The 27,261-nt window shown below is 44.0% G+C and overlaps 1 protein-coding gene across 1 annotated transcript; it reads left to right on the top strand.

The window, feature by feature from the left end:
* The first annotated feature begins 6,653 nt into the window (after positions 1-6,653).
* Spty2d1 (SPT2 chromatin protein domain containing 1) lies at positions 6,654-23,816 on the top strand. Its single transcript, XM_021167409.2, has 6 exons — positions 6,654-6,963; positions 15,088-15,202; positions 15,957-17,489; positions 18,934-19,102; positions 20,480-20,557; positions 21,751-23,816. The coding sequence occupies exons 1-6, from the start codon at positions 6,904-6,906 to the stop codon at positions 21,842-21,844; spliced, it is 2,049 nt and encodes a 682-aa protein (XP_021023068.1). The 5' UTR covers positions 6,654-6,903; the 3' UTR covers positions 21,845-23,816.
* The last annotated feature ends 3,445 nt before the right edge of the window (positions 23,817-27,261 follow it).

Genomic DNA, 27,261 nt, shown 5'->3' with positions numbered 1-27,261 from the left:
CCAGCAGAGCCATCTGCCTCTCACTTGACCCTTACGAGCAGTTACTTTTCTAGACTTCCTCTTTTATGAGTCATTTGGGTCAGGTCCCACAGTGACCTCACTTAGCCTTGATCATTAACATTAAGGGGCCTGTCTCCAAGAACATTCATGCCGGAGATTAGACTCTTGATACGTGGTTTTGGAGGGGGCATGGGAAGAACACAGTCAGAAGGACCTTACTTAACACGTGTACAAACAAGCAGTATGTGTGTAATTTCTTTTTTGTTTGTATGATTGTTTTGAGACAGTCTCATCTGTAGCCCAGGCTGGCCCTAATTTTCTTTTATTTTTTTAAATCCTCCTGCCTCAGCTTTAAAACTGCTAATACGATTAGTCAGGTGTAGTGGTACATGCCTTTAATTAATTTAATTAACTAATTAATTTAATTCCAGCACTCAGGGGGTGGGGGGATGGTGGAGTTCCAAGCCAGCCTGGTCTTGCTAGAGCATACCAGGATAGCCAGGGCTACACTGAGACCCTGTCTCGGGGGCTTGAGGAGTGCTAGGTTTACGGGCTCTATCAGAAGCCCGTATCTTAATGCATAAGCCACAGACACAAAATTATAGTTATAAATAAACATATTTGTATATATAACGGGGGGGGGATGGCGGAGAGGCCTGGAGCACACTGGGTTGTTTGTGTAGTACTCCCAGTTAAACCTCGGGCCTGGTGCACCCTGGGAGAGTGCTACTTATACATTTCTTGTATAACTGTATACTTGTATACCAAGACAGGAGTATAACTTCTTGTTATACAAGTAATGACTTGTATATTTCTATTTTTTTAATTTTTTTATTTGTAAGTACACTGTTGCTGTCTTCAGACACACCAGGAGAGGGCATCAGATCCCATTACAGATGATTGTGAGCCATCATGTGCTTGCTGGGAATTGAACTCAGTGGTAAAGCAGTCAGTGCTCTTAACCACCAAGCCATCTCTCCAGCCCCTACTTGTATATTTCTTGAATAAGACCGTTCTTAACTCACCTGTTAGGAAAAAGCCCTTGTACTCCCCTAAAGGACAGACCAGCTTGAGAAGAGGACGAGTGAACTCCTGACCCTCAGCTTCCCCTTCAAAGCCTTGGGACTCAAGGTGGGTCACTCATCCCATCACTGTACTTTGAGACAGGGTCTTGGGCTTTCTGGGCTGACCTCCACTGGAAGCCTTCAGCTAGGCAGGCTTCCACAGCCCTGGGATTGGAGGAGTTTCTGGCCGTCTCTGTTTGCCTTCCTCCCAGCAGCCGTGAGGTGCCCCTCCCTAACTGCACACCTCTCTCGTTTCTTCATCTCCAACCAGCTTAAAGCCCACACACCTGCTTCCCCTCGCAGTTCATTAACGCGAGTCCTCTCTTCTTCTTTCACCATCTGCTGAAGCCTCTTTAAAAGTGGTGTGTCAGGGTGAGGCTACTGAACCATGCAGAAATGATGCTGAGTAGGCTGAGCCCATAGGGCCAGCCCTGCCCTGCCCTGCCCTGTCCTGCCCTGCCCTGCCCTGCCTCTCACTAACCATAACAGAAGCTCCACCACAGCAACCCTGAGGACCAAAGGATGTGCTTCTTGTGAAAAATGACTCTCAGAAAGGGGCAAATACTGCTAAGCCGTCCTGGAGAACTCTGAGGAAGAAACTCAGGATAACTCATGAATCTAAAACGGCATGGTATCATATCCCCTTCCAAAAGATAAAACAAAAAAGAAAAGGAAAAAGAAACAGTAGTAATGGAAACGTTTACACAAGAAAGAAGCATTCAAACAGCCGAAACGTGGTGGGAAACCCACTTCCTTCCTGACTGGAACTGATTCTTTCCATTTTCTAGACCATCTTCTGGCCCGCTGTAACCCATCTATAGACAAGCCTGTATGTGTGAAGATACTTTAAATTTATCTTAAGAAACAAACAAAACAATCCTTAATTTTCTCTTGGTGCTGGGGATTGAGGCTAAAGTTCTGCATGTGCCAAGTGCAGGCTCTGAGCTGCCCCTGCAGATTACACAGTTTAGATTGACTCGCTTTCTTTTAGAACACACTTACTTCAGGCCCTCTCTAACAACGGATCTCAGGGATAGTCCTGGCACACATACAGATCTAGTTCCTTCTTTGTCGGGGATACAAACTCCCACTCCATTGTTCCCCAACCAGCCGACACTCATGACCTTTTCCATGTTGTTTTCCTTTGTTAATTCCTGACTTACATTCTATGGTGCGCTCGTGTGCGCGCGTGTGCGTGTGTGTGTGTGTGTGTGTGTGTGTGTGCGTGTGCGTGTGTGTGTGGTTGGGGGTGGGGTGTAAGTGTAGGTGCACATGTCACAGCAGGCACCGAGATCAGAGGACAACTCGCAGGAGTCAGGTCTCTCCTTTCACTGTCTGGGTCCTGAGCCTCCAAGTCATTTGTTGGACTTGGAAACAGGAGCCTTCTCAGCTGACCCAGTCCTCTGCTCTTCTAAAGCATGCTGCCGTGAATACCTAACTGTCCCAGAGACTTTGTATACACACATGTCGGGTTTTGGCAGAACATACATCTAGAAAGATAACTTCTACATCTAAGTAGTTACTTAAAATTTTTAAATTAAAAGTAGGGAGAGTGGGGTGGGAGAGGTGGTTCAATAGTTATGAGGACTGAAGTTCGGGTCTCAGATTACACATCAGACAGCTCACCACTGCCAAGAATTCCAGCTCCAAGAGACCAGACGCCCTCCTATGCTAATTAATGTACACATATCTACCGACGTACACAAAATTAAAATACTAAGGTCAGGTTTATAATCCAGGGAGGCAGAGGCAGGCAGATCTCTGTGAGTTCAAGGCCAGCCTGGTTTACAGAGCAAGTTCCAGGTCAGCCAAGGCTGTCAAGAAACACTGTCTCAAAACAATCAAACAACAACACTAATAATAAACTCTAGGAAACCACATGAAGTCACTGCTGACACAGACAATATTTGGGAAGAACTCAGGCAGTCATTTGACCCAATTGTTTACTATGTAAAGGCTACTTAGAAGAGAGTCTCGTACACAAGCGTATCTGCAGCATTAGACTTCAAGATATTTTACCAAACTGATCTCAAATATTCATGATAGTATATTCCCCTCGCCTTTATCAGCATTGCTTATTTGGAATTTGAATTGTGTCAATCTAAAGGGAATAAATACTATGTCATCGGGACTTCCATTTATTTCTGCCTCCCTGCTCAGAATCTCACTATTGTAACTCTGGCTGTCCAGGCTGGACTCAAACTCAGAGATTCACCCATTCCTGCATTTCAAGTGCTGGGATTAAAGGCGTCTGCAGCTATCCAAGCTCTGACTGCTGTCTTAAATGCTTCTTCCTACCCTCCTACTCTGGCTCTCAATGCCTTCTCAACCTTCGTCACATTTCTGATCTTTCTTTTTTTTTTTTTTTTAAAGATTTATTTTATGTGAGTACACCATTGCTCTCTTTAGACACACTAGAAGAGGGCATCTGATCCCATTACAGATGGTTGTGAGCCACCCTGTGGTTGCTGGGAATTGAACTCAGGACCTCTGGAAGTGCAATCAGTGCTCTTAACTGCTGAGCCATCTCTCCAGTCCCTGATCTTGAGAGGCCAAAGCTTTTCAATTCAGACTTCATTTTAGAGAACCTGACCTAAGTTTGAACTCAGGTAGACTAACAGGCTGGTATATAGCATTAGTTTTACAAGTTGCTCCCCAACAAAACCTGAACCTAGCTCCAGTCTCTAGGCTAACCCCCAACAAGACCATCAGCTCCAGGTTAGTCCCCAAGCAAACCTGCACCCCAGGTTACAAGCCCACCCCTTGAATAACGACCACCCATGCAGAAGGGAGCATCAGTTAAATTTATGAGCTGATTCCCAGCAGCAGCCAATGATGTTAAAGGCCACAGGAGCTTTCCAATGAGATGCTTGCAAACGTATTCCCTGCTTGCTGCTTGCTATAAAGCCTTGCCTTGATAGACATTCAGGGCTCCCCGACTACCAAAACTGTCCTGTGTGACAGTGGGGGGCAGGGCGGGGCCCAAGCTAGCTCGAACAGAATAAAGACCCTTCTGTGAGTTGCATCACATTGGCTCCTTTGTGTGTTTTGGGGGATCACCAACATTTCCCTGGCACAACAATCTTATTTCTTGTTTGTGTTTTTGTTGTTGTTTGTTTGTTTGTTTTGGAGACAGGGTTTCTCTGTGCAGTCCAGGCTGTCCTGGAACTCACTCTGTAGACCAGGCTGGCCTCAAACTCAGAAATCTGCCTGCCTCTGCCTCCCAAGTGCTGGGATTAAAGGCGCGCGCCACCACTGCCCAGCTAACAATCTTATTTCTTATCATCGTAAATATACCTGCTAAGTCCTTGATTCAATCTGCACTCACGTTCCAACTGCAGCTCTATTAAATGCTAATCTTGCCAGCTGAAGCATAGGAGACCCAACTAGATCTAATTTCAGAAGCGTAGGAAAGGTTTTAGCTGCCACTTTATTTGCAAACTCTAGCAACTCTCCACTCGGCACTTTTCTTAATCAGTGGTGACAACTTTCTGTGTTATGGTTACTCGTGATCAATCTGCTGAGTTAATTGTTTCTACTTGTAAAGGTAGTGTGACGGCTATTCCTGGTTGTCAACTTGACTAGATCTGGAATGAACTACAATCCAGAATTAGAGGGCTCACCTGTGATCCAGATCTTGAAGCTGGAAGACACAAGTTTCTGACCTGGATCTTGGCAAGGAAATTTCTGAGTTCAAGGTCAGCCTGGGGCAAAGCAAGTCCCAGATCCAGGCTGGGTGGTACACACACCTTTAATCTGGGTCACACCTTAGGTTGGACCACACCTTATGCAAGGCCACACCTTATGCTGGAGCCTATATAAGGACACTGGAAGATGGAAGAATCACTTTTTTTTTTTTTTTTTTTTGCCTTAACTTACTTGCCAGCAGATCTGTTGGAACTTCCACAGAAGACCAGCCGAGACCACTAGCCTTGTGGGACTAAGTACTAGATTCTTGGACTTCCCATTCATAGTTGGCCATAAATTCCCTCAATATAGAGACATTTCATAAGTTCTGTGACTCTAAAGAACCCTGACTAATACAGATAGGGATTCTGCCTTTCCCTTACTCCACAAACAGCAGCAGTAATTTAACATTAGCTACTGTGCATGTTCTCTCTCTCTCAGACATACACGCATGCGTGTGCGCACACACACACACACACACACACACACACACACACACACACGCTCGTGCACACACACGCACAAGTGCACATGCACACAAGCACAAGTGCACATGCACACACACGCACAAGTGCACACGCACACACATATATGCATGCTCATTACTACTATATAGTTACTGACAGTTTCATCGGTACACATTTACAGCAGCTCAAATGAGCTAATTTAACATGGAAGAGACATGCCCTGTTTAGTGGTGCACAACTAAGTTCTGGTATTCTATGGAGCCCTGCTAATATACAGGCAAAAACACCCACACACACAAATCTATATATGTATGTATTAAAAAGCATCTATAAGTACAAAAAAAAAGAATCTATAAGAGGAATATTATGTTGAGTTAGGGAGAGTTCTTAAGATATCTGAGGCTGAGGAAGAGGAAAATTTCTACACTGCCAGCCAGTGATGGTGTATGCCTTTAATCCTTGCACTTGGGAGGCAGAGGCGGGTGGAACTCTGTGTGAGGCTAGCCTAGTCAACAGAGTAAGTTTCAGTACAGCCAGAGCTACACAGACAAACCCTGTCTTTAAAAGGAAAGGAAAAGAAAGGAAAGGAAAAAATTCTAGGGGGAAGGCAGGCTTCATCTTGGTCTTTTACTCAGCCTGAAGTGGAGCCATTCCAATACAGGAGTTCACATCAGTTCACAGAATGAGGTCTATTGTATACACTCACCCTTTCAGCTGTACAAAAAATAGTAAATAATGCAAGCACCCCCACAGTCCAGTTTAGGGGTATTTCCATCACACCAAACCGGTCCGTGGCCCATTCCCAGGCCCAGACTCAGGTATGCCTAGTTATTCACGTCTACTTTACTGAGTCGAAATGACCAAATTCAAGATAACGCAAAAGAAAGTCAAGCTAGACTCCCAATGAATGCACTATATTCTGCAGTGCGTCAGGGTCAAGTTCTGCTTGGCATGTGACTAAGGTCTTCGCTCCTTCCCTAGGTTTTTAAAAGAACATCAGGTGCCTCCAGGAGATAACTGGCGTCCCAGGGACAGGATTCTTGTGCGCATGCGTAGCTTCGGGGCTCCAGCGAAACGAAACCGAGATCCCTTGCTCCAGACCTGTCGCACCAGCTGTTGGAATACCGTCATTTGGAATCTGTACATCCACGCGTGACACCTACAGAGCCCAGCTCTAGAATGGGGTCGGGTCTCTCCTCTTCTCCACCCCCACCACCACCACCGGATCTCGCTCGGAAACCCTCTCTCGCCGCGAAGATCCTCGGGCTGACCGCTCTCCCCGCCCCCTTTAGCCACACCCCTAAACTGCCATATTGCGTCTGATTGGCTGGTAAAAGCCTCAGTCCCACCCATTTGAGCCAACGCCAACGGCCACGTACCCGTTTTCCGTGTCTTATCCCCAAAAGCGGAAGTTGCGCAAACACTTGCGAGCGCTGCGGAGGCGCTGAGTGTGTGTGTGTGAGTGTGTGTGTGTATACATACACATACACATACATCGTATTCGGCTGCAGCGCGGAGGCGGTACACGGCATTAGAAGGCGCCGGAAGTGTCGGTGTCGAGGGGCGGCGAGAGAAGGGCCACCAAGGCAAGCCAGTCAGAAGCGCTTAGGCTCAGCGAGAGGCAAGACTCGCATCCGCCGCGTCCCGAGTCCCCGGCCCAGCCGGGCTTTTCTCTTCGGCCAGACATGGACTTCAGGGAAATCCTCTTGATCGCTTCCAAAGGACAAGGTGTCAACCACGTACCGGTGAGTCCCCGGGGTTGCTGTAGGAAACCTGGGCGTCAAGTTCGTGTGTGGTGGGTGGAACTTCTCGGGGAGCGTCTGTCGGCCTCGGGAAAGCCTGAACTACGCACGCCCTCTTCTGGAGTTTTAGCGGAGGTGTGGGTACACAGGAGCTGGGGATGGAAAAGGGAGCGCTTTCTTGGGGTCGCTTTCGCCAGCTCCTGTGCCCTGAAAGGTGGTAGGCTTTGCGGCTTTCGGTGTTTTTAAGAGTTGCGCAAAGTCGGGGGGGATAAGCTGCGCCTGACTCAGTACAGTGTAGCATTAGTAGCGCCTGGCTTCGAATAAACTTCAGCCCCTAAATTGAGGACCAGTATAGTCAGGAAACTCGGAGACTTTTAAAAACTTTAAGGACTTGTCCTGATAACCTTTGGGTCTTTTTAGCGGGTCGAATACGTATTTTCAGGTGAACGTTTTGTGATTTCTTGAAAGCGTTCTCCGGTTCGTGGCCCCACCCACTGAACCAAAGATGGTATCACCTGCCAAGGAGGTATCTTCTGTTGGAAAGAGTTCAGGGCTTTGCAGGAAATCCATAGCCAACCGTGAGGTGATCATGTGGGCTGCGGGTGTGCTGGAAGACCTTTTATTTGCCGTATGTCCCTTGGATCTATCGGTTCCCTGTGCGAACGGGTTGGGCAAAGCCTTTTTCAGCTTTCATTTCCTAGTGGGCTTCCAGATTTTTAGGTTCCGTTTGCTCAGTAGATGTGTGAGTTCGATGGTATTTTCAGAGGTAAATACTGAGTGGCCCCACATCTGCTTTCTGGGGTTTTAGCTGCTTTGCATAAACTAATCATTTCTGGATCACCAGAAGGTACCCACAGAACAGCTGTAAACCGATATATCGCATTGTGATACCCGAGATTTAATCAGTGAAGTGTCCAACTTAAAAGAACCTTTCAGAGTCAATCAGGTGGAATTTGCGATCTCACTTGGATTCTGCATTTCCTAATTTTGTATGTTGCAGTATTTCTTTCCTATCTTGTCACTTCCTGTCAAATCCAGCCTATTTTTTAACTCTTGAGTATATCTACCTAAATTAATGAGTAAAAGTAGTTATATTTGTATGCATGCACACACACATATTATATATGTGACCAATCATGTCCCACCCTGATAATAATCACTCAATAAGATTCTTCTAAGCCACATTACATCAGCCTTGCAGGTTTTGCTGTGGGCACAAGCCTTTCTGCATTTGTACTTTATGCACTTGTAGATTATCTAGTCACATTACTGTTAGATCTCATAATAATGTTTGCATAATTTGGTCTGTATTTTATCTTAAATTTTCTTGAATCTTGAGAAAGGTTTAAAAAAAAAAAAAAACAGATACTAGCTTTAATGCCCAAGAACTGTCTTGTGGAAGAATCAGAACCCAGATTTAGAAAGCCAATATCTGGTTGGGTGTAATGGTTCATACCTTTAATACCAGCACTCACAGAGGCAGGAGGATCTTGTGAGTCCAAAGCCAGCTTGGTCTACAATACTGGGTTCCAGGACAATCAGGGCTAAGAAGAGAGACCCTGTCTCAAAAATAAAAAAAAGAAGGGAGGGAGGGAGGGAGAGAAAGAGAGAGAGAATGAGAATGAATGAATTATTAAAAGCCAAAGCTTCTGGGAAAAGGACAGACAGATCATCCTAGAGCAGAAAATTTTAAAATGCATGATATTTAGAGTGTACTTGTATTGGTTGCTTTGTGATTGTACTCTGTAAAGTGATTTATATTTATAAATCATCCTTCCCTTCCCCTAAAAGAGATAGTAAACTTAGAGGTTTGGCTCAGTTTGCATCCTTAACTTCTTTATCTTTTACACAGAATGAAAGCCATAAAGAAAAAAAAAAAAAAAAAACAATTGGAATAAAACAAGCTAAATAGTGTTAAATTTAATCCATGATCTTGCTTAATCTGACCCATCTATCCAGCTTAATTTTATCAGCTCAGGATAATTTGAATGCTGATTAAACACCGAGTATTAACAAGTTCCCATGTCCCGTGCTTTATATTTAATATACATTAACACAGGTTGTATTACATGTGTGTTGCTTTCATGTTGCTGTTTCCTCGGTGCTCTGCTGTTTTATTTCCGGGCCCTATTTCCAGATCCCTCACATGCTTCTGAAAAGTAGCAAGGCCCCAAGGCCCCTCCTACTTTCATGATGTGGGTGAGTGGGTGAGAGAGAGAGTCACAGAAAGATCCACTGAGTTTAGATAGTGTCACATGCATGAGCATTGGGGAGGCATGGCCAGTTTACCAGAGACTGCATCACCAAAGAAATCACGCCCCCTCCCTGAGCATCCATTACCCATTAGCTCAGCCACCTTTATTCCCTACCTCCAAGAGTTCCTTTCCTATTGCTGTGATAAGACGCAATGACCAAGGCAGCTTATAGAAGAGTTTACTGGGGGCTTTGAGGGTTAGATTTCATGACTAGTATGACACCAGGGCGGCAGGGATGGCACTGGCATGTAACCGAGCGCTCACATCTTGATCCACACGCAGAGAGCTAATGGAAACATCATCTTAGGAAGTCCCAAAGCCCAACACCAGTGATCCACCTCCTCCAAAGCCACACCTTCAAATCTTGGTTCCAACTAGGGACCAACTATGCAAACATGTAAGCCTATGGAGGCAGTGTCATTCAAACTACCACGGGTCTCATGAGCCCCTCTCCCACACATAGTGTTCAGAATGTCAATTCCATCTTGTATGGGTCTTGTACAACTTAAAGATTCCTTTTGTTCCTCTTTAAAACAACTTTAAATTTATTTTATGTGTATGGGTGTTTTGCTTGTATGTCTGCACCACGTGCATGCAGTGTCCCAGAGGCCAGAAGAGGCCTCAGGTCCCTTCCAGCTGGAATCACAGAAGGTTGTAAGCCTCTCTGAGGGCTGGGAACTGAACCTTAGTCTTTTGCGGGAGAACTAAGTGTTCTTAGCCACTGAGCACCTTGGAGCACCACTGCATTGACTTTCACCCAAGGTGTGAAGGCAAATATGCAATTTTCCACTTGTTGTGTCCTATTGTTGGAGAGGTCAGAGTTTGGGGTGGGTGTTTCCAGGTTCTTGGCCTCTTATCCAAGAGTTGAAAAGGGTGTGTGTGTGTGTGTGTGTGTGTGTGTGTATACACATTTACTAAAGAAGCATGATATTTGCAGCACAGCAGTAGTACAGTTTAAAGGCAATAATACTTGACAGCATAAGAGTGACTATAACTCAGGCCCCAGGCTACAGCCTGGAGATGAACAGCCTGGTTTACTATGGGTACAATTCTTTATTTTGATTGATGGGTAGATTATATAATCATTTCTCTACTGTGCATGTTTCTCTACATCTGATTTTAACCCTGTGCACCCCCAGTTCTGCAGAAGCATAAGAAGGTAAATAGAGATTCTCCTTAAAAGGTTACAAGAGGGTGCACTTTTCCCTCACTGTGCATGCACCTAAAACCATTTCAAGCCTAATTGGCCCTTAGAATTGTCAGACCTGGAAATTGGAAATCCGCTTGAGTAGAAATTGTAACTTTGATTGTTAGGTTGGGAAAGTATACCATTGTTTCAGAGATGGGAGAGTGTGTAACTCATACAAATGGGAGATTGAGTGGTTTGATGTTGCTAGGTGCATTGTTTAGAGTGGCTATATGTGTGTGCAAGTAAAGGAACTAGGCTACCAAGGACAGTTTTCCAAGGGTTTGTGAATAACTCAAAACTAAATAGTGGTCCCACTAAGTTGTCTCCTATACTTTTACCTGACTTCACTATCAGTCCCTAGGACATTTTAATTTCTGGAGCATGTTGGATTCTGGGTTTTTAGATTAAGGATGCTCAGTTTGTACTAACATTTCCCTTATTGCTCTTGTTTTTAAATGGAACAATCATCTTAATGTTTTAGTTAAAACAAAGGTAGGATTGCATCATGTGTGGAAGTATTAGGCAGAGACTCTTTTTCTCAGTGGAATTCTGAATGCAAAAATAACAGCTGATCAGGATGATGTAACCAGTCATTGCCAGTGGCCTTTCTTTTAAAGACAGGATCTTGTGTAAGGCTGGCCTATAGACCAGGCTAGCCTCAAACTCAGAGAGAGCAGCCAGCCTCTGCCTCCCAAGTGCTAGGATTGTAAAGAACTTGTAAAGAACGGTATGGGCTAACAAAGGTTTTTGCTGCAGTAGCGACTGCTCTCTGGAAATTGGATCTTGGCCTTCTCCTAAGGGCTAAGTAAGTGCTGATGAAGACATGCCTGCTATCTCAGGCAGCTGCTCTCTAGTCTAGAGCAGTCCTAGTCAACCAGAGCTTTATGGACAAGGTCTTTAGGAACCGTGCTGCTTCTTTCTCCACAGGGATTCTGTTGTCTCTCTTCCCCCATAACACCTTAGAGAATCTCTAAGTAATGGTGATAGCAATTAACTTTCATTGTGCTGAGCCTGTGCCAGATTCTGTTGTAAGGACTTCATGTGTTAATTAATTTAGTCACAGTAATGAGCATATGAATGAGATTTTATTTTAGGCTGAGGCCTAGTGAGGTGAAGAAATTGCCCAAGGCTGCATAGTGAGTTATAGGACTGGTTATAATGAAACAGGGGATCTGACCCAGCAGACTGCTTCACAGCTCCTGCTCTTAACCGCGGCCTCTGTTGAGTGAGAGGGTGTATTGAAGTGAGAGAATTCACCATCTTCATAGGCCTCGGCCCTTCTTTAATACAGCTTTAGCCAGTATCACTGTTGGATTTTTATGACAGTCAAAATATAAAGTTGGAGAAGAAATACAAAAACCAAACCAATAGCATTTAGAAACTGGAGGACAACTCTGCCCAACACCTGACCGGGCCTACCTGATCATGTCTGAGCTCTGCCACTCAGCAGGATTGGGCCTGGGTAGTACATGCATGGATGGGAAACCGGTAGACAGAGGATATTTGAAGACTGTTCTTAAAAGTGTGGGAGTAGTTACTCTCCCAAGGGGGGAAAGGATAATACATGGAAGGTCAGCTGTAGACCTGTCTCTGGTAGACATGCGTGGAATTTAGGGAATTCTATTTAAGATTGAAATCTGAGCTGCAGAAAAAGTGTTGGAGTTAGAAAGTTAAAGTATGCAAATATGTTTGTTTTCAGCTACAAAGCTTATGCCTAAGCACCAGGAAAGCCCAATTACCCCTTTTAAAGACAAAGACGTATTCATTTAAAGGGAGACTTTGTTAGATTTGAATGATACACTAAGGATTGGACCTCAACACGCTAGCAAGTTCTCTATCATTGAGCTGTGCCCTGACTCTAACCAAGTGTTTTATAAACCCTTTAATGCTTTGTTTTGGTCTTAACACATAGCCACCATGAACGGATGCTCTGGGAGTTTTCTTCTCACTGTCCTTTCTGACATCCTGCTGAGCTAGCTTAATGCAAAGAGCTCCTGCCTGCATTCGTTCCCTAGCTAATGCCTTGAGAAGGTGTTGAAAACTTGGTATGTTGATTAAAGTTAATATGTTATTTGGCTACTCTAATCAATAGTTAAGTGATATAAAAATCATCAGAAGATATCTATTTTCTACAAGAGCCTCATTTCTCCTCAGGAGCAGTTTGGAGGTGGAGCATGCTGGCTCTGATTAAGCATTCTTGCTGAGCAAGGTTTCCAGACTGCAGGCTGCTTCTTAATCCGCTCGAAACTGGATAGTTTCAACGCAAGGAGTGTTTTTAAATAGCTTGATGTTTTCTAAACCCATGGGCTTTAGAATTTCAAATCTTGGCAAACTGTGATACCAATATTAAATGATAGAAGTGCCGTGATTGTGGATCGTTCATCAGGGTCCAGGGGTGCATGGCTGTGCAGGGTGAAGAAACTTGTCCAGCAGCTTTTCATGAAGCCTAGACAATGAAGCAGCCTTGGGCCTTGAATCAGGAGTCAGAATTGATGGGTACATCTTGATGTGCCGCTGCTATGGCCGTGTATGGCCATCTGATGCAGGAGACATGCCAAATGACGTATAGAGAATACAACGTGCTCTGACCGCAGGCTTTTTTTTTTTTTTTTTTTTTTTTTAAACATCATTCTCTACTGTAAGTTGGGAGAAATCTTACAAAATCTTCTATCAAAAAATATTTTGGTCTGCTTAGAGCCCTTTTTAGAAAGGTCTACGGAGCTCAGTGTTAAAAATATATAATCATATACCCAAGAGAAATTTAAACATACATCCACCTAAAATATCACAGCAGCATTTTTTTTTATGAAGCCAAAAAATGGAAATAGTCCAGCTGGCCAGCTGGGAACAGATAATATGTTGTGTGTCTATGCCCTGCAGTATCATTCAGCTGTTTAAAGACCGAGCTCCTGACAGCAACATGAGCCTGAAAACCTTACATTCATCAACAGGCCAATTGAAAAAAACTGTTCTGTCAGTCGCTAGTCTCCAGAGAAACACAAGTAGGAATGATTTGAGGCAATTATTTGTGGGGTTGGCAAGTCCAAAATTTGTATGGAAGGCCAGGCAGCCTGGAGTGAATGCTATCATTCTGAGGTGGTTTCATCTCTGCTGACCCAGAACTGTTCTGAAGTCATTGAACTAAGTAGGAGACCATGGACATTCTGGAAGTTAATTTTATCACTAAAGTTCCTCCAAGCAGCATAAGATAAGCACCTGCTTAGGCAGTCAAGTGAGCACTCAGAGTTGACTATCAATCACATTGTAAGTTCTCATCCCGTTAGCTGTTTAAACAAATGCATCGTGATAGAATGTTCACTCATGCTTGCCAGACCCATCACTCAAGAGTAAGGGATTCTTTTTGAGGTTGTTACTATATTCTGAAACTCTGCATATACCAAAAGATATTTAACTTGTGGAATGCTGCCTATGAGCTGTATGTCTTAGTAAACTTAAATCAGGTGTCACATTCATGGTAGTATTTCTAGATCTAAAGAGATCTAGAAATTCCCAATTCAGTTTACAAAGAGGTAGACTAATTATAGGATCCGATTGTTTCCTAGCCTGGTTGACTAGAAAATAATTGGTGCTGTCTTGGGATTTCTCTGTCAGGGATGAGTCAGTGGTGAACACTGCCATCATGCGGGATTTTCAGGTTGGATGAGGCCTGCCTTCTCAACCAGCTGCTTTTTAGTTGACTAATTTACTTGGAACTTGAGCCTGTTCCAAGATACATTGTGTTTGTCAGCCCTGTAGTAAGCAGATCCTTTGGCTTTCTTCCAAGGATGTCATACACAGGATGGGAGATGGGGGTGATAGGCTGTCTGTCATACACAGGATGGGAGAGCGTGGGGGTGGGGGAGGTGATAGGCTGTTTGTCGTACATAGGATGGGAGAGCTTAGGGGGAATGCGGGGGCGGGGGGGAGTGATAGGCTGTCTGTCATACACAGGATGGGAGAGCATGGATGTGATAGGCTGGCTGTCATACATGTGTTTAGAGAGCATTGGAGTTTATAAACTGCTAGCTTTTTCCACAAAGATGGTTTTTACAGCCAGCACAGACACAGATTCAGTAGATAAAAAGAGCATCTGTCTTACATAACAGAAAGGGTTGGAATATAGCCCAATAGTACAGTGCCTGGCATGTGTGAGGCCTGGGTTTCTTCTTAAGCTGTGATTTTTTTTTTTTAAACCTACTGGCCCATAAATTATGTCCAAAATGGTCCCAGACCTGAGATTTAGCTCTGTTTATCATGCTTCTTTAATAGATATTTAAGAGATTGAAGTCTTTTTCTTTCAAGGTTCAAATCATCCTTATTCCTGTTTCAGTCACTTTCTTTCCGCAGTTACTTAAAAACCAAAGTCCATACATCTGTGCCCGGGCAGTATTCATGATCTTGGGATTTTGGAGACCAGTGTAAAGGAGCTTGTATAGCAAATTAATATTTAATGAACTTATATGCCACAGTTGAAGAGTACAGAGAGCTGTGCTCTTTCTTTAGATTCCGTCCCTTCCTCTTCCTTCCTTTCCTCACTTTGTTTTCTGCAGTACTGGCTGGGGATTGAACTCGGAGCTGATAAATGTCAGACAAGCATTCTTGCTCTGAGCCTCACAACCCAGCCCCTAGACTATATTTGTAAAGTGTTGTTGCTTATAGCTTTTATTCTGCTTTTGTTTTTAGAAAAGATACAGTTTGGCGGTGGGGCCTCCAAAGAAAGACCCAAAAGTGAAAGGTGTCCAGTCGGCAGCTGTGCAAGCTTTCCTTAGGCGGAAAGAAGAAGAGCTTAGACAAAAAGGTATGCGCTTGTACTGCATCTTAGCCTGTCTGCCACCAAATCCGTGTGTGTGTGTGTGTGTGTGTGTGTGTGTGTGTGTAAACATCCTGACAGCTTAGTAGTTGGGAGATGGTGTATAAGTGTCTGGGTTAACTTTATAGACAAATATGTGTGTGCATGTTTGTAAATGTGCTCATAGGTTGGTTTTTTTGGGTTGTTTTTTCTAACCCCGTCTCACCTACCCCCAAGGCTTTGTGGAGGTGGCACAGTGATGTTCACCTGTCATCCAGGTATTCAACAGGCTGAGACAAGATCATTTACTGAGCTCTGGAGCTTCAGAGTAGCTGGGACAACGCATCAAGGCCTTATCTCTTGAAGGAAGGTGGGGAGACATGAAAAGGCCTGGTGTATCAACCATTTAACTAGCCACAATATGTCTCCAATTCTTTACCATGGTCCTGGCATTGTTATAGATATTCATTGATTCATTCTTAACAGCTCCAGTGAGTGCTGGTGTCCTATTGACTTGGTATATTTAAGAGCCTTTTTGTGCATTTTAAGCAAAAGCCAAGTCTTTTATCTGCTTAGTCATAAAGAGAAGCTCATATATGACCCACTTGTGTAGTAATTACTCAGTTTTGTTAGATGGCTTCCTCATTTACACAGATCTCTAGAAACCATAACTCAGATTGAGCTTTGACTGTGGAGTGGCGTCACATGAGCGCTGCTATGCTGAGACTGTTGAGATAATGTGCTCTTGTTTTATTCCTTTCAGCCTTGGAAGAGAAAAAAAGGAAAGAGGAACTAGTGAAAAAGCGAATTGAGCTCAAACATGACAAAAAAGCAAGAGCTATGGCCAAGAGGACAAAGGACAATTTCCATGGTTACGATGGGGTTCCTATTGAGGAAAAGGCGAAGAAGAAGCAGCTGGTGGAGAGCCACCTGAACCAGGGAACTGATCAGGAGTATGATGTGGACGAGGAAGACTTCATAGACTACAATCAAGCCGAGCTGGACCAGGACTATGAGGAGGAGCAAGAGCCACCCAAGGCTGAAAGCAAACCAAAGGCCCCCCTTAAAAGTGCCCCGTCACCCATGAACTTCACTGACTTACTGAGGCTAGCTGAGAAGAAGCAGTTTGAACCAGTAGAGATCAAGGTAGTGAAGAAAGCAGAAGACCGGCCCCTGACGGCAGAGGAACTGAGGGAACGAGAGTTTCTTGAACGAAAGCATAGGAAAAAGAAACCTGAACCCGATGCTAAACTACCTCCACCCGTGTTGAAAAAGGCGCCCTCTCATAAAGACATCATGGGTACAAAGCCCAGCAGAGGTGCTGGGGACAGGCAGCTTGCTTCCAAAGGACTGCCTTTTCCTCAAGCTGAGAAGAAATTCAGACCCAGCACAGCCAGTGAGAAGCAAGTAGCTTTGTCTTCACCCAAATCCCTGCCAGGCGAGAGGACCAAGGTAGGATCTGGCAGCAGCGCCCAGCCCTCTCTTCGGGAGGCTCACAACAGGCCTGTCTTCAATGGGGCCGGAAAGCCCCACCCCAGCACCTGTTCACCAAGTGTCCCAAAGACTCCTGCTAGCGGGACTCAGAAATCTGCTTCTGAGCACAAAGCCAAAAAACCTCTTCCTTCTCATCCGAGCCATTCCAAGCCTGGGCCCACGGTTCTCTCACACAACAAATCTAAGAGTCCAGGTGTCAGACAACCAGGCAGCAACTCTGGCTCTGCTCCTGGGCAGCCTAACCCAGGGACAGCTCGACCCACACTTAGTTCTGGCCCTGTGCCCAGGCGCCAGAATGGCAGCTCCAGCTCAGGACCTGAGCAGTCAGCCAGTGGGAGCAGAAAGCTGGCCAGCAATTCACATCTCTCTGGACGAACACTCAATGGCACAAATGGTCCTGGACGACCTGCAAGCAGCTCAAGTGGCCCTGGGCGACCCATCAGTGGATCTGCTGGTTCCGGGAGACCCGTGGGCAGTTCTGGAGGCCCCGGGCGGCCTGTAAACAGTCCACATGACCTTCGACGACCAATGAACAGTCTTAGCTCTCCTGCACGGGCAGTCAGTGGCCCTGGGAGATCCATAAGTGGTTCCATTCCAGCTGGACGAACTGTCAATTCAGGCCCTGGAAGACCAGTGAGCAGCCTAGGCCCTGGACGAGCAGTTAGTAACCCAGGCCTCCCTACAAAGCCCAGATGTACTGTTGTCTCAGAAACAATTTCTTCGAAGAATATTATTAGTCGGTCAAGTAATGGACAGATAAATGGAATGAAACCTCTCCTCTCTGGCTACAGATCTGCTCAAGGTACAGTTGACCCTTATCCCAAAGAGTATATTTATCACTATGCCTTTGGAGAAAGTACCTAGCTTTATATAATCAGGAACCCTATGACCACTTTCACAAGCCCTGTAATGTGCTCATTGCTGATAGTGGAAAAGAGGCTTATCTAGGACCCGCTGTTCACACCCCCCACCTCGTTCTCACACGCAGTGGTGTGACGTGTGAGAGAGGGTGACTGGACGCAGCTGGTGGTTTGTAGGATAATGTTCTACATGAAGACTAAGACTTGGAGATGAGAGGATGGTTAAGAACTTAGAGCCTTTGCTGCTCTGTCATTCAGCAGGTGTTTATTGAACACCTCCCCTGTAGCAGCTGCTATTTTAGACTGTCCTGAGTTCTATTCCTTTTCATGGTGGTGTCACTTGGCGCTTTAGGCATCTGCCGTCTTAAAATTGAGAGTCATTGACAGCTGCATGTTGTAGGCATTGCATGCCGCACAGGCCCTTGTTAAAGCACTTGTTAGGACCCATGGAGAGGACAAAAAGAAACCTATGGCAGAATTCCTCACTTTACAGTCAGACTAGAAAGTTGCTCTCAGATACCGGTCTGTTGTTGAGTGCCTGTCTTTTGCAAAGTTGTTCTTCAGTTTTTGGGATGTTTGCTTCTTGTTTTGTTCTTGTTTCTTTTGTTCATTTGGGGTGGGGATAGGGTTTGTTTTGTTTTGTTTTGTTTTGTTTTAAGACAGATAGCCCGTATTGACCTGGGATTTACTGTATAGCTGAAGGTGACCTTTAATATCTAGTCCCCACCTCTACCTCCTGAGTGCTGGATTACCAGTGTATATCAACATTACTATGTTGTCCAGGACTTCAACCTGTTAACTCAAACTTTCAAGCCCAGAGAGCTGAAACTTTGAGCATGTGCTGGTCGTTGAATTTTTTTTTTTTTTTTTTTTTTTTTTTTTTTTTTTTTTTTTTGGTTTTTCGAGACAGGGTTTCTCTGTATAGCCCTGGCTGTCCTGGAACTCACNTCCTGGAACTCACTTTGTAGACCAGGCTGGCCTCGAACTCAGAAATCTGCCTGCCTCTGCCTCCCAAGTGCTGGGATTAAAGGCATGTGCCACCACACCCGGCTCTGGTCGTTGAATTTTTAAGTGAAAAGAAAATTTCACTTTCTTCAAAGAAAAATGGGGAACCACTTTTGGTATGCTTATTTGGTAACTTGACTCAGTTTCAGAAATTTTACTGATCTCTTAAATCCCAGAAGTCTGCATAACTAAGCTAGAAAACATGACAGGGCACCAAGGCACGCTAAAGTGCCACAGCAGCTTGGGGACTGGAGCCAGTTGGTGTACTCTGCTTTCCGGGGTGCCGTCTTAGTGTCAGTTTCTCTGACTCCTAGTGCCATGGTTCCCACAGGAACTAATTCTCCATACAGTGTTCTTACAAGTCATGGCTTTTGTTCTTAGGTCCTCAAAGGCTTCCCTTCCCTACTGGCTACAAAAGGCCTCGAGAGTATGAAGAAGATGATGATGATGAATATGACTCAGAAATGGATGATTTCATCGAAGATGAAGGAGAACCTCAGGAAGAAATATCCAAGCACATTCGAGAAATCTTTGGCTATGACCGAAAAAAGTAAGCTGAAGATTTACCTAAACAAACCCTTATTATCTGTAGGAGAGAAACTAACAGTAGAGGCGTTAAATGCTTAGCTAGAAACCTTTGGGTGGTGATGGTTCTCAAAAGATTTAGTCTTAGAGCACGAGCTGACTAGTTTTTGTCAGCTTGTCACAGCCTAGAGAGAACTTAAAATTGATAAGAAAATACCCCTAGTGAGATTGGCCTTTCGGCAAGTCTGTAGTGCATTTTCTTGATAGTTGATTTGGGAGGGCCCCCAGCTCTCTGTGGGCAGTGTCACTCCAAGGTTGGTAGTCCTGGGTGCTGTAAGTAAGCTGGCTGAGTGAGCTCTAAGGAGCAAGCCAGCAAGCAGCCTTTGCATCAGCTGCTACTTCCAGTTCTTGCCCTGGCTTCTCTGGGTAATGGACTTTATATACAATAAAATTAACCCTTTCCTCCTAGGGTTGGTTTTGGTCATAGCAATAGAAACTTTAAGATAGGGCACACGATAAGTTTCTAATGTATTCATAGTAGTTAATGCTTTTGTATGTAAGCTGCTTTCTTTAAAACAGAGATGGGGAGTGAAGCAGGTTCATGGATAGAGATAGATGGCTGTGGCGCCAGAGGTAAACTGAAGCTTTGGAAGAGCTAAGTGAGGGTCTATGTGTGCAAGACAGATGAGGCCTAGCACACTTCCTATGACAAAGTGTTTACACGCCTTTAGAAAGCAGCCCATCCGAAAGCATCCGAGATACACAGCCCAGTTGGAGGAGGAAGCAGTTGCTCTGGAGCTAGAAGCAGCCAGTGGAGAAGCAGCACTGTCTGCTAGCCTTGCCGTTAGCTTCTCTGCCTCAGTTTACTGTTGGGAAGGTCTTGTCTCCAGGTAGTCGTGAGGTCTAGTGAGATTTAGATAAATTTTCATATAACGATTTCAGGATTTAAATTATTAGATAAATGTAGCTGGTTGAGAACACCTTGTCGAGTTTGGTGCTTTTGCTAATGCTGGGTTCTGGAAGACTTGCCTTGCAGACACCCAAGGCTCCTTTACTACAATACCCATTTCTACCCACTCTGCCATTCTCACTCCCAAACAAGGCAGGAGGAAGCCTAACACTGAGTAGTTTAGTTGTAATTGTTAGCAGGTTGGTTTTGTTGTAATGAGAGGCTGTAGCTCTTTAAGAAAATTGAATCTTGCTGGGCAGTGGTGGCACACACCTTTCCCCCAGCACTTGGGAGGCAGAAGCAAGACGATCTCTGAGTTCAATGCTAGTCTGGTCTACAGAGAGTTTTGCAGGACAGCTAGGGCTATTACACAGAGAAACCCTGTCTCAAAAAAAAAAGAAAAAAAAAAAGGAAATTGAATCTGTTCATTTTTTAACTTTGCTTTCTTGCCAGATATAAAGATGAAAGTGACTATGCCTTACGTTACATGGAGAGCAGTTGGAAGGAGCAGCAGAAGGAGGAAGCCAAGAGGTGAGCAGGAGATGGCATGTTGTGTAGAAACATCTCAAAGCCTGCAGCTGCCTGGGCCCCAGTTCTCTGGATGGTGGTGCTGCTGGCTGGCTGTAAAGGCCGCAGACAGATTCCCTGCCTTTCTAAGGTTTTCCCATTTGTAAAACTAGAATATACTGCTTTTCTCACTGAAGCTTGTGAGGGTTAGGACAGTTCTGTAACCACGTGCTTGCAGCATCTCCTGTGTGATGTGTAGTAAGGTTAGCAGCCTCCCACGTCTGCCATGGGCTGCTTGCTTTTCTGTGCCCATCAGACTTGTCTTGGTGTTGGAACTTGTAATTGTGCTACCTCAGGGACCTCATGGGAGATTAGATTAGATTCCCTCCACCTCCTTGTTTGACTGCCCAGTTGTGAGTTCCCAAGTTTCTCAGGTAAGGGTAACAAATGATTACTTTGCTTATAGTGTTAATAATTCCCTATTATAGAGGAATAATTTACCTCAGTCCCATCAAGAATATGGACTATTATTAATGAATGTTTCCTGGGTCTTTATACTTAAGTGTGTATGTGGGGGAGGGTCACTTCTCTTCTACCTTTATGCGGATATCAAGGATCAAACTCAAATCATGATGCTTATTTTGAAATGTTTTTGAAAAGGATGGAAAGATTGCTCCGTGGTTAAGGAGAACTGCTCTCCTAGAGACCCGGGGTTTAGTTTCCAACACCCATATCAGGTTGCCCAGAACCGCCTTTTACCCCACCTCAGCCCATGGAATCTCTCTTCTTACCTAAATAGACACCTGCACTCACGCACATAGACTTTTTTTTTAAAGGGGGGGTTGTTTATGTAGCCCTGGCTGTCCTGGAACTCACTCTGTAGACCAGGCTAGCCTTGAACTCACAAAAATCTGCCTCCCAAGTGCTGGGATTAAAGGTATTCACCACCTTACCTGGCCTCACAGTCTTATTTTACTTTTTCATCATTCTTGTTGTGAAATCTTTATTCTACATTTTTCTGTCTGTGAGCCTGTTTTAAATTGTGTATATGAGTGTGTGTGTGTGTGTATGTGTGTGTGTATTATGTCCCTGTCACATAGGGAGACTCATCAGCCAGTCCACATGAAAGTTCAGTTGAGATGCCAATCTTGCTTTTTTTTTTTTAAAGTTGTAATTTCATGTATGTTAACATTATCCTTTAAACAATTTCTCCATAGTTTAAGACTTGGTATGCAAGAGGACTTAGAGGAAATGAGGCGTGAAGAGGAGGAACTGAAACGTCGAAAAGCCAAGAAGCTGAAGCGACACTAGCTGCTGCTGCTGTAGATTCTGGAAGGGACACTGCAAGGATCGCCTGCCTTCAGACTGAGCAAGCCTCTTCCCGGCTTAGATTCACACTTGGGCCCGCAAGAGGAAGGAATACATACTGTCGTTTGCAGGCTATCATTTGAGTGTGCAGTGTTTTCAAATAGTCCAGGGTGGAACCTATAATGGAGATGATACGATGCTGGCCATGTGCTCTGTGAAGTTAGCCATTCACAGGTGCCGGCCTTGATCCTGATGAGCTATGCAGGCTAATGTGGGACCACTCACCAGGCAGCTGATCATTGTTCTTTTGCTACTTCAAAAGGAGAAAAAGATTGATGTGTGAGTAGGGTACCACCCAGATCGCAGTCTGACTTCCTTAGGAAGGGCCTGGCCCTTCTGTGAATGCTGCCAGCAATAAAGTGACCTGTCCTAGTCTATGTTTGAATTGAAAACCCAGGAAAGAGTAGGCTTTATAGATATTAGTCTCATCCTTGTGACTTTGACACACAAAATAGAATGAATTATATTGTATTTAGCTTATTTGTGGATTGGATGCTAAGCATTCTTAATTGATCTTAGGTAATAAAACTTTTAAGTTAAACTACAAATTTTGCCAGAAGAAGAATGTTCTTTTCCAGTTTTCTTTCAAGCTTTCTGTTACGTTGATTTTACATGAAGTAGATGTGAGGGCCCATACTATGTGGTGATTGTTTGTTGTTTGTTGTTTAATTCCTTTTTATAGTAAAGAAAGATGGCTATTCAGATATTAGATATTTGAAAGGGTAGTTTAAAGATTAGCAAGCAACATGTATTTTGGCCCCTTCTGCTTTATTCTCCCCCATTACAATGCTATTTGGGACCCTAAGGTGCCCCTGTACCTCTTGATGTTAATAATTAACATTTCATTTTTAGCTTAAATTCCTTAGAAAATGTTAATAACCAAAAAGCCAAATGTTTAGTGTATCAGGAATACCACCTTCTCTTTGTCCGCGTTGCACTTTTATTTCTAACTATGCACTGTGAAGAGAATGTTTCCTGTTGGTGTGAAACCGTCTTAACTTCTATCCTGCTTAAAGCCAGACCTACAGACTTAATGCCATTTCAACCTGGAGTCCATCCAGGCTGATGTATGGTCTGGCTGGAAGGAAGCCATGTCTCAAGGACAGTCAGCAACAGAAAATGAAATGACATGCTAGAGACTGGAGTGTGGAGGTTGGGAGCAGCCAGAATTTGGTTTGTGGGATGATCCACAATGTATCTGGCTTTCTTATCTGTTAAGCCATGAGGGGTGGGAAGCCGGAGAGGCTCTCCTACAAAGAATTCTTACTTTTCAACAGGTCCAGACTTTATGCATTTGTCCATGATGTCTTCATTCTTAAGCTTGAGTATTATGGGTAATGATGTTTTGCCTTCCTTTGTGGGACCATTTGACCCAGTTCTTATAACAAACTCGTTTTGAATTGAGTTTCAAACTTTGAGAAAGTGCAAGGATTTAATTTTAGAAGGTATAGAACACTTCTAACTCTCCATGTAGGTCTTTATACACTGGTAGCAGAAAGTCTATTGTTAACTTCCCTTTCCCTAGGCCCTGGTTAATATAAAGGGAGGAATATTCCACTTGATAAGTAGGTTTGGAACATTGTTATTGCTATCACTTGTGTGCTTCCCCACCTCTGTGATTTTCATATTCATACTCTGGAATCTGTAATTGCGGTCAAAGTTACTGGTGGCTGAAAGTTTACTGTACTCAATTTCAGGGTNCAGCTGTTTGCACAGAAAGGCGCCATTGTGCTAGATTAAAGTTTCAGAACTTGGTAGAGTGAGGTTGTAATCTCTCATGTATGAATGCATTTCTGTAACAGGCATGCCTCAACTTTTACATAAGTACTCTTGTGTGGCTCATTAAAAAAGAACACAGGAAAGATTGTAAGTCCAGGGCCGGGCGTGGTGGCGCATGCCTTTCATCCCAGGCAGAGGCAGGTGGATTTCTGAGTTTGAGGCCAGCCTGGTCTACAGAGTGAGTTCCAGGACAGCCAGGGCTACACAGAGAAACCCTGTCTCAAAAAAAAAAAAAAAAAAAGATTATAAGATTGTAAGTCCAAATCATGTCTTCCATTTTGCTCTTCTGTATTTCCTGACCACTTAGAAAAAGTTCACAAGCCTTTGAAGAAACAGCAGCAGGCTGTTATTGTTTTCAAGGTTTACAAATTAAGTGCTTGATTTTTAATGTATTCTCTCTATCTACTGTTTTGATTTTCAGATTTTGACTCAATATTTGAAGATATGCCTTTTATTGGGTGATGTTAATTCTCGAATGTATTAATGTTGTTTCACAATTGTAATGTTACATGATCATTGGTGTGACATTCTCTAACAAATTATGCGATAAGAAAGTCATNTTCATGGAACTCATGGCTCTGATTGCACAGTCCCCTTGCTAAAGCAAAGGGCACTCTTTTAAGGCTACTTCAGAACTGGTCTTTGTATTTTCTCTAAGTGATGGATGTAGTCATGTCCATTTAGAGGCAGGGTACCACATGTCACAGGCAGCCCTACGTGTGTGCCATGAGAAAGTTCAAAGACTATAACAAAGTCTACAGGAACTCAAAATTTCATTTTTGTAATGGTAACCCCCAAGATTTTCTCCAAGAAATAAATTATTTTGTATTTTATAACTTAAAAGCAGCTAGTAGTACATTTCTGAGATACAGCAGGAGACCAAAACATTTTTCGAAAGAGAATAAATATATAAAGAGAGACTGGTTGTTTTATTTTCAGTGTGCTGATTAGACTATTTATTTTGTGAGTGAATGTGATGAAATACATATTCAGGTGTTTGGTGTGTGATTAAGAGTGGAATATAGATTTCTTTGGCATTACTAAATCCATGTCTTTTACATAATGGACAAATCGAATATGAAAGAAGGACACTTTGACATAGCTTAGCTTGTTTCCTGGTGCTGTTGGCCTGCAGAAGAGTTTACTTTTGCATATACAGGTGAATGTTTTGCAATTTATGTATACAAGAAATTGTAGGCATTAAAATATTTTATTGATATTTTTACTGGTTTTCATTTTTTGATCAAAACTTGAAGCTATTCCTTATCACCTGGAACACCGTGCTAGCTAGGAACCTCTGTAGGCTTACTAGATTCTAAGGTGAGGCTTGTCCCTTGGACACACTCCTGCTTGTTGCCTCTTATATACCTGTGTCTGCCTACCACTGATTTCCCCTCTACCCTCCCACCTCAGCTAGAAAACCATTGTGTCCTCAGACACCAAGTTAAAAAACGGAAAGTGGGTCCTGGAGAGGTTGCTCAGCGGTTAAGGGTACTCTTGTTATCCTTGTAAATGACTCAGATTCAATTCTTATCATCCACACGGTGGCTCAATGCCAGTCCCAAGGGCTCTGACACCCTCGTCTAATCACCAGTACCATGCAGGCAGAACACTCAAAACATAAAATTTCAAAACAAACCTGGATGTAGTTAGAGCCATGGAATCTAGCTTTGTGACGTGGGGTTTTGAAGGTTTATTCAAATGGAAAAGAAACAGCAGAGCTGATATTTAATTCTTCTTGGCAGAATTATCAGTTCAAATTCCCTCTAACAAACAAGCGTGAGGAGCTGGAGAAACGGCTCAGTGGTTACAGCATGCTCCCTGGACACCCTTCAGGACAGGAGTAACACGTAGCACACACACAACCAGATGAGCACCGTACACCCACGTGTAAGCCCAGCTCCAAGGATGGCAGGACAGGAACTGGGGCTTGCTGGCTTCTAGCCAAGCCTGGGGAAAAAAGCCCCCAGCTTCTGAAGACAGCTTACCTGGAAAGCAAGGCAGTGATAGAGGACACCCAGTGCATCTGGCCTCAGTACAAGCACAGAGACGCACATGGACTGACATGGTGGGTGATAAGACAAAACCTTAGGAATGTCAGGAGATTCGCAGCCACACCCATGCATGCAGGGAATGTAGATAACTACAGTGTGCTGAGTCTGGGTCATATGAGAAATGGAAGCTAGACTCCCTAATCACTACGAGTTACATGTGTGGAATTTATATTCATTCTCCTGTCCATTGGCAGGGTAATCTTGGGGGCCAGAGGATGAATTGATGTATAAAGTGCTTGCCAAAAAAAGGAGTCTTCTGAGTTCAGAGTTGCAGCACATAAAAGGGAGGCATGATGTCAGCCGTCTGTAAATCCAGCACTTTGACAGTGCAGAGATGGGTTCCCAAGGCTCCCTGGCTGCCCAGTCTAATCAAGGTAGAGAATAACACCAGACACTGACTTTTGGTCTCCACACAGGTGAACATAAACACACTCTCAATGCAGGACCTCTTAAATGGTAAGAAGTCCAAAGAACAGAATTTTTCTGTGTAAACTACAGGGCTACTTTGCTGGGGGCAAATCTGTTCTCTTAAACAGTGGGACCAGAGATTTATCTTACCTCCCCCCACCTCCATCACACTCGTCTCCTGATTAGCTGCTTAGATCTCAAAATTAGGCTCCCAGCCCTGGACTTAAATTCACTGGATCATATTGAGAGCTGGTTAGGTTTTGTTTCTATATATCTTATCCTTTAAAGGATCATCAGAGGTCTAGAGATGGCTCAGATTAAGAGCAGGACCTACCCAAGAGCTCTTGCACAGAGGACCTGCTGTACCCACGTTTGGCAGCTCACAATCACTTTAAAACTCCAGAGGAACCAGAGGCCTGTGCATAGCTGTCCTTCAATGCACAGGGCATGTCTTTTAATCCCAGTACTTGTAAGACAGAGGCAGGTGGAGTTCTGAATTCACGGTCAGCCTGTTTTTTAGAATTCCAGGACAGTAAGAGAAACCCTGTCTCTAAATATCAAAAATAAATAATAATAAAAGTAAATATTTTGAAAGGAATTTTGGGCAACTTCTTTGTTTTGTCTTGTTTTTCCAGGGGAGGGAGGTATTTAGGCAGCACGTGTTGTTTGACCATTGCGTTAGCACATAAGGCAGAGGTGTTCCTGGTGAGATCCTGTGTCTCAATCTCTCCTGTGCTGGCAAGCAAGACACCTGAGCCTCTTAGCTTCTTTGGTCACTTGGTAAAATGAGGCCAACACCCAGCTTTAATGGGTTCAGGTGAAGATTAAAAGCTCACATTAGCATCTCAAATTGGAATGAGTCATCCACACACAGATCCCCTTGCCCCTCTTCATTCCTGCACAGGGTAATTTTTACCTTTGGAGCCTGGACTTGGAAACTGGGCCTAAAAATCATTAAGATTACAGAACAAGGGGCAATTTAAACTAGTTGTCTCAGTCTTAAAGGCTCCAACAAACAGAATGTGGTCATCTCCCATTCATGCCCACCTGCCCACTCACCCTCATTCTCTATTAGAATGTTGCTTTTGTTCTTAAAAAGTGTGGTAACTACACAGAATA

Source organism: Mus caroli, chromosome 7 (assembly GCF_900094665.2).
Source record: "Mus caroli chromosome 7, CAROLI_EIJ_v1.1, whole genome shotgun sequence".
NCBI classification, from domain to species: Eukaryota; Metazoa; Chordata; class Mammalia; order Rodentia; family Muridae; genus Mus; species Mus caroli.
The sequence above is the reverse complement of the archived record's forward strand: the minus strand, read 5'-3'. Positions and strand labels throughout refer to the sequence as shown.

Coding starts and splice junctions, on each gene's coding strand:
- Spty2d1 (XM_021167409.2), top strand. CDS start 6,904: ATGGACTTCAGGGAAATCCTCTTGATCGCTTCCAAAGGACAAGGTGTC. Junction 15,203..15,956: donor AGAAGAGCTTAGACAAAAAG/GTATGCGCTTGT, acceptor TATTCCTTTCAG/CCTTGGAAGAGAAAAAAAGG. Junction 20,558..21,750: donor CAGAAGGAGGAAGCCAAGAG/GTGAGCAGGAGA, acceptor ATTTCTCCATAG/TTTAAGACTTGGTATGCAAG.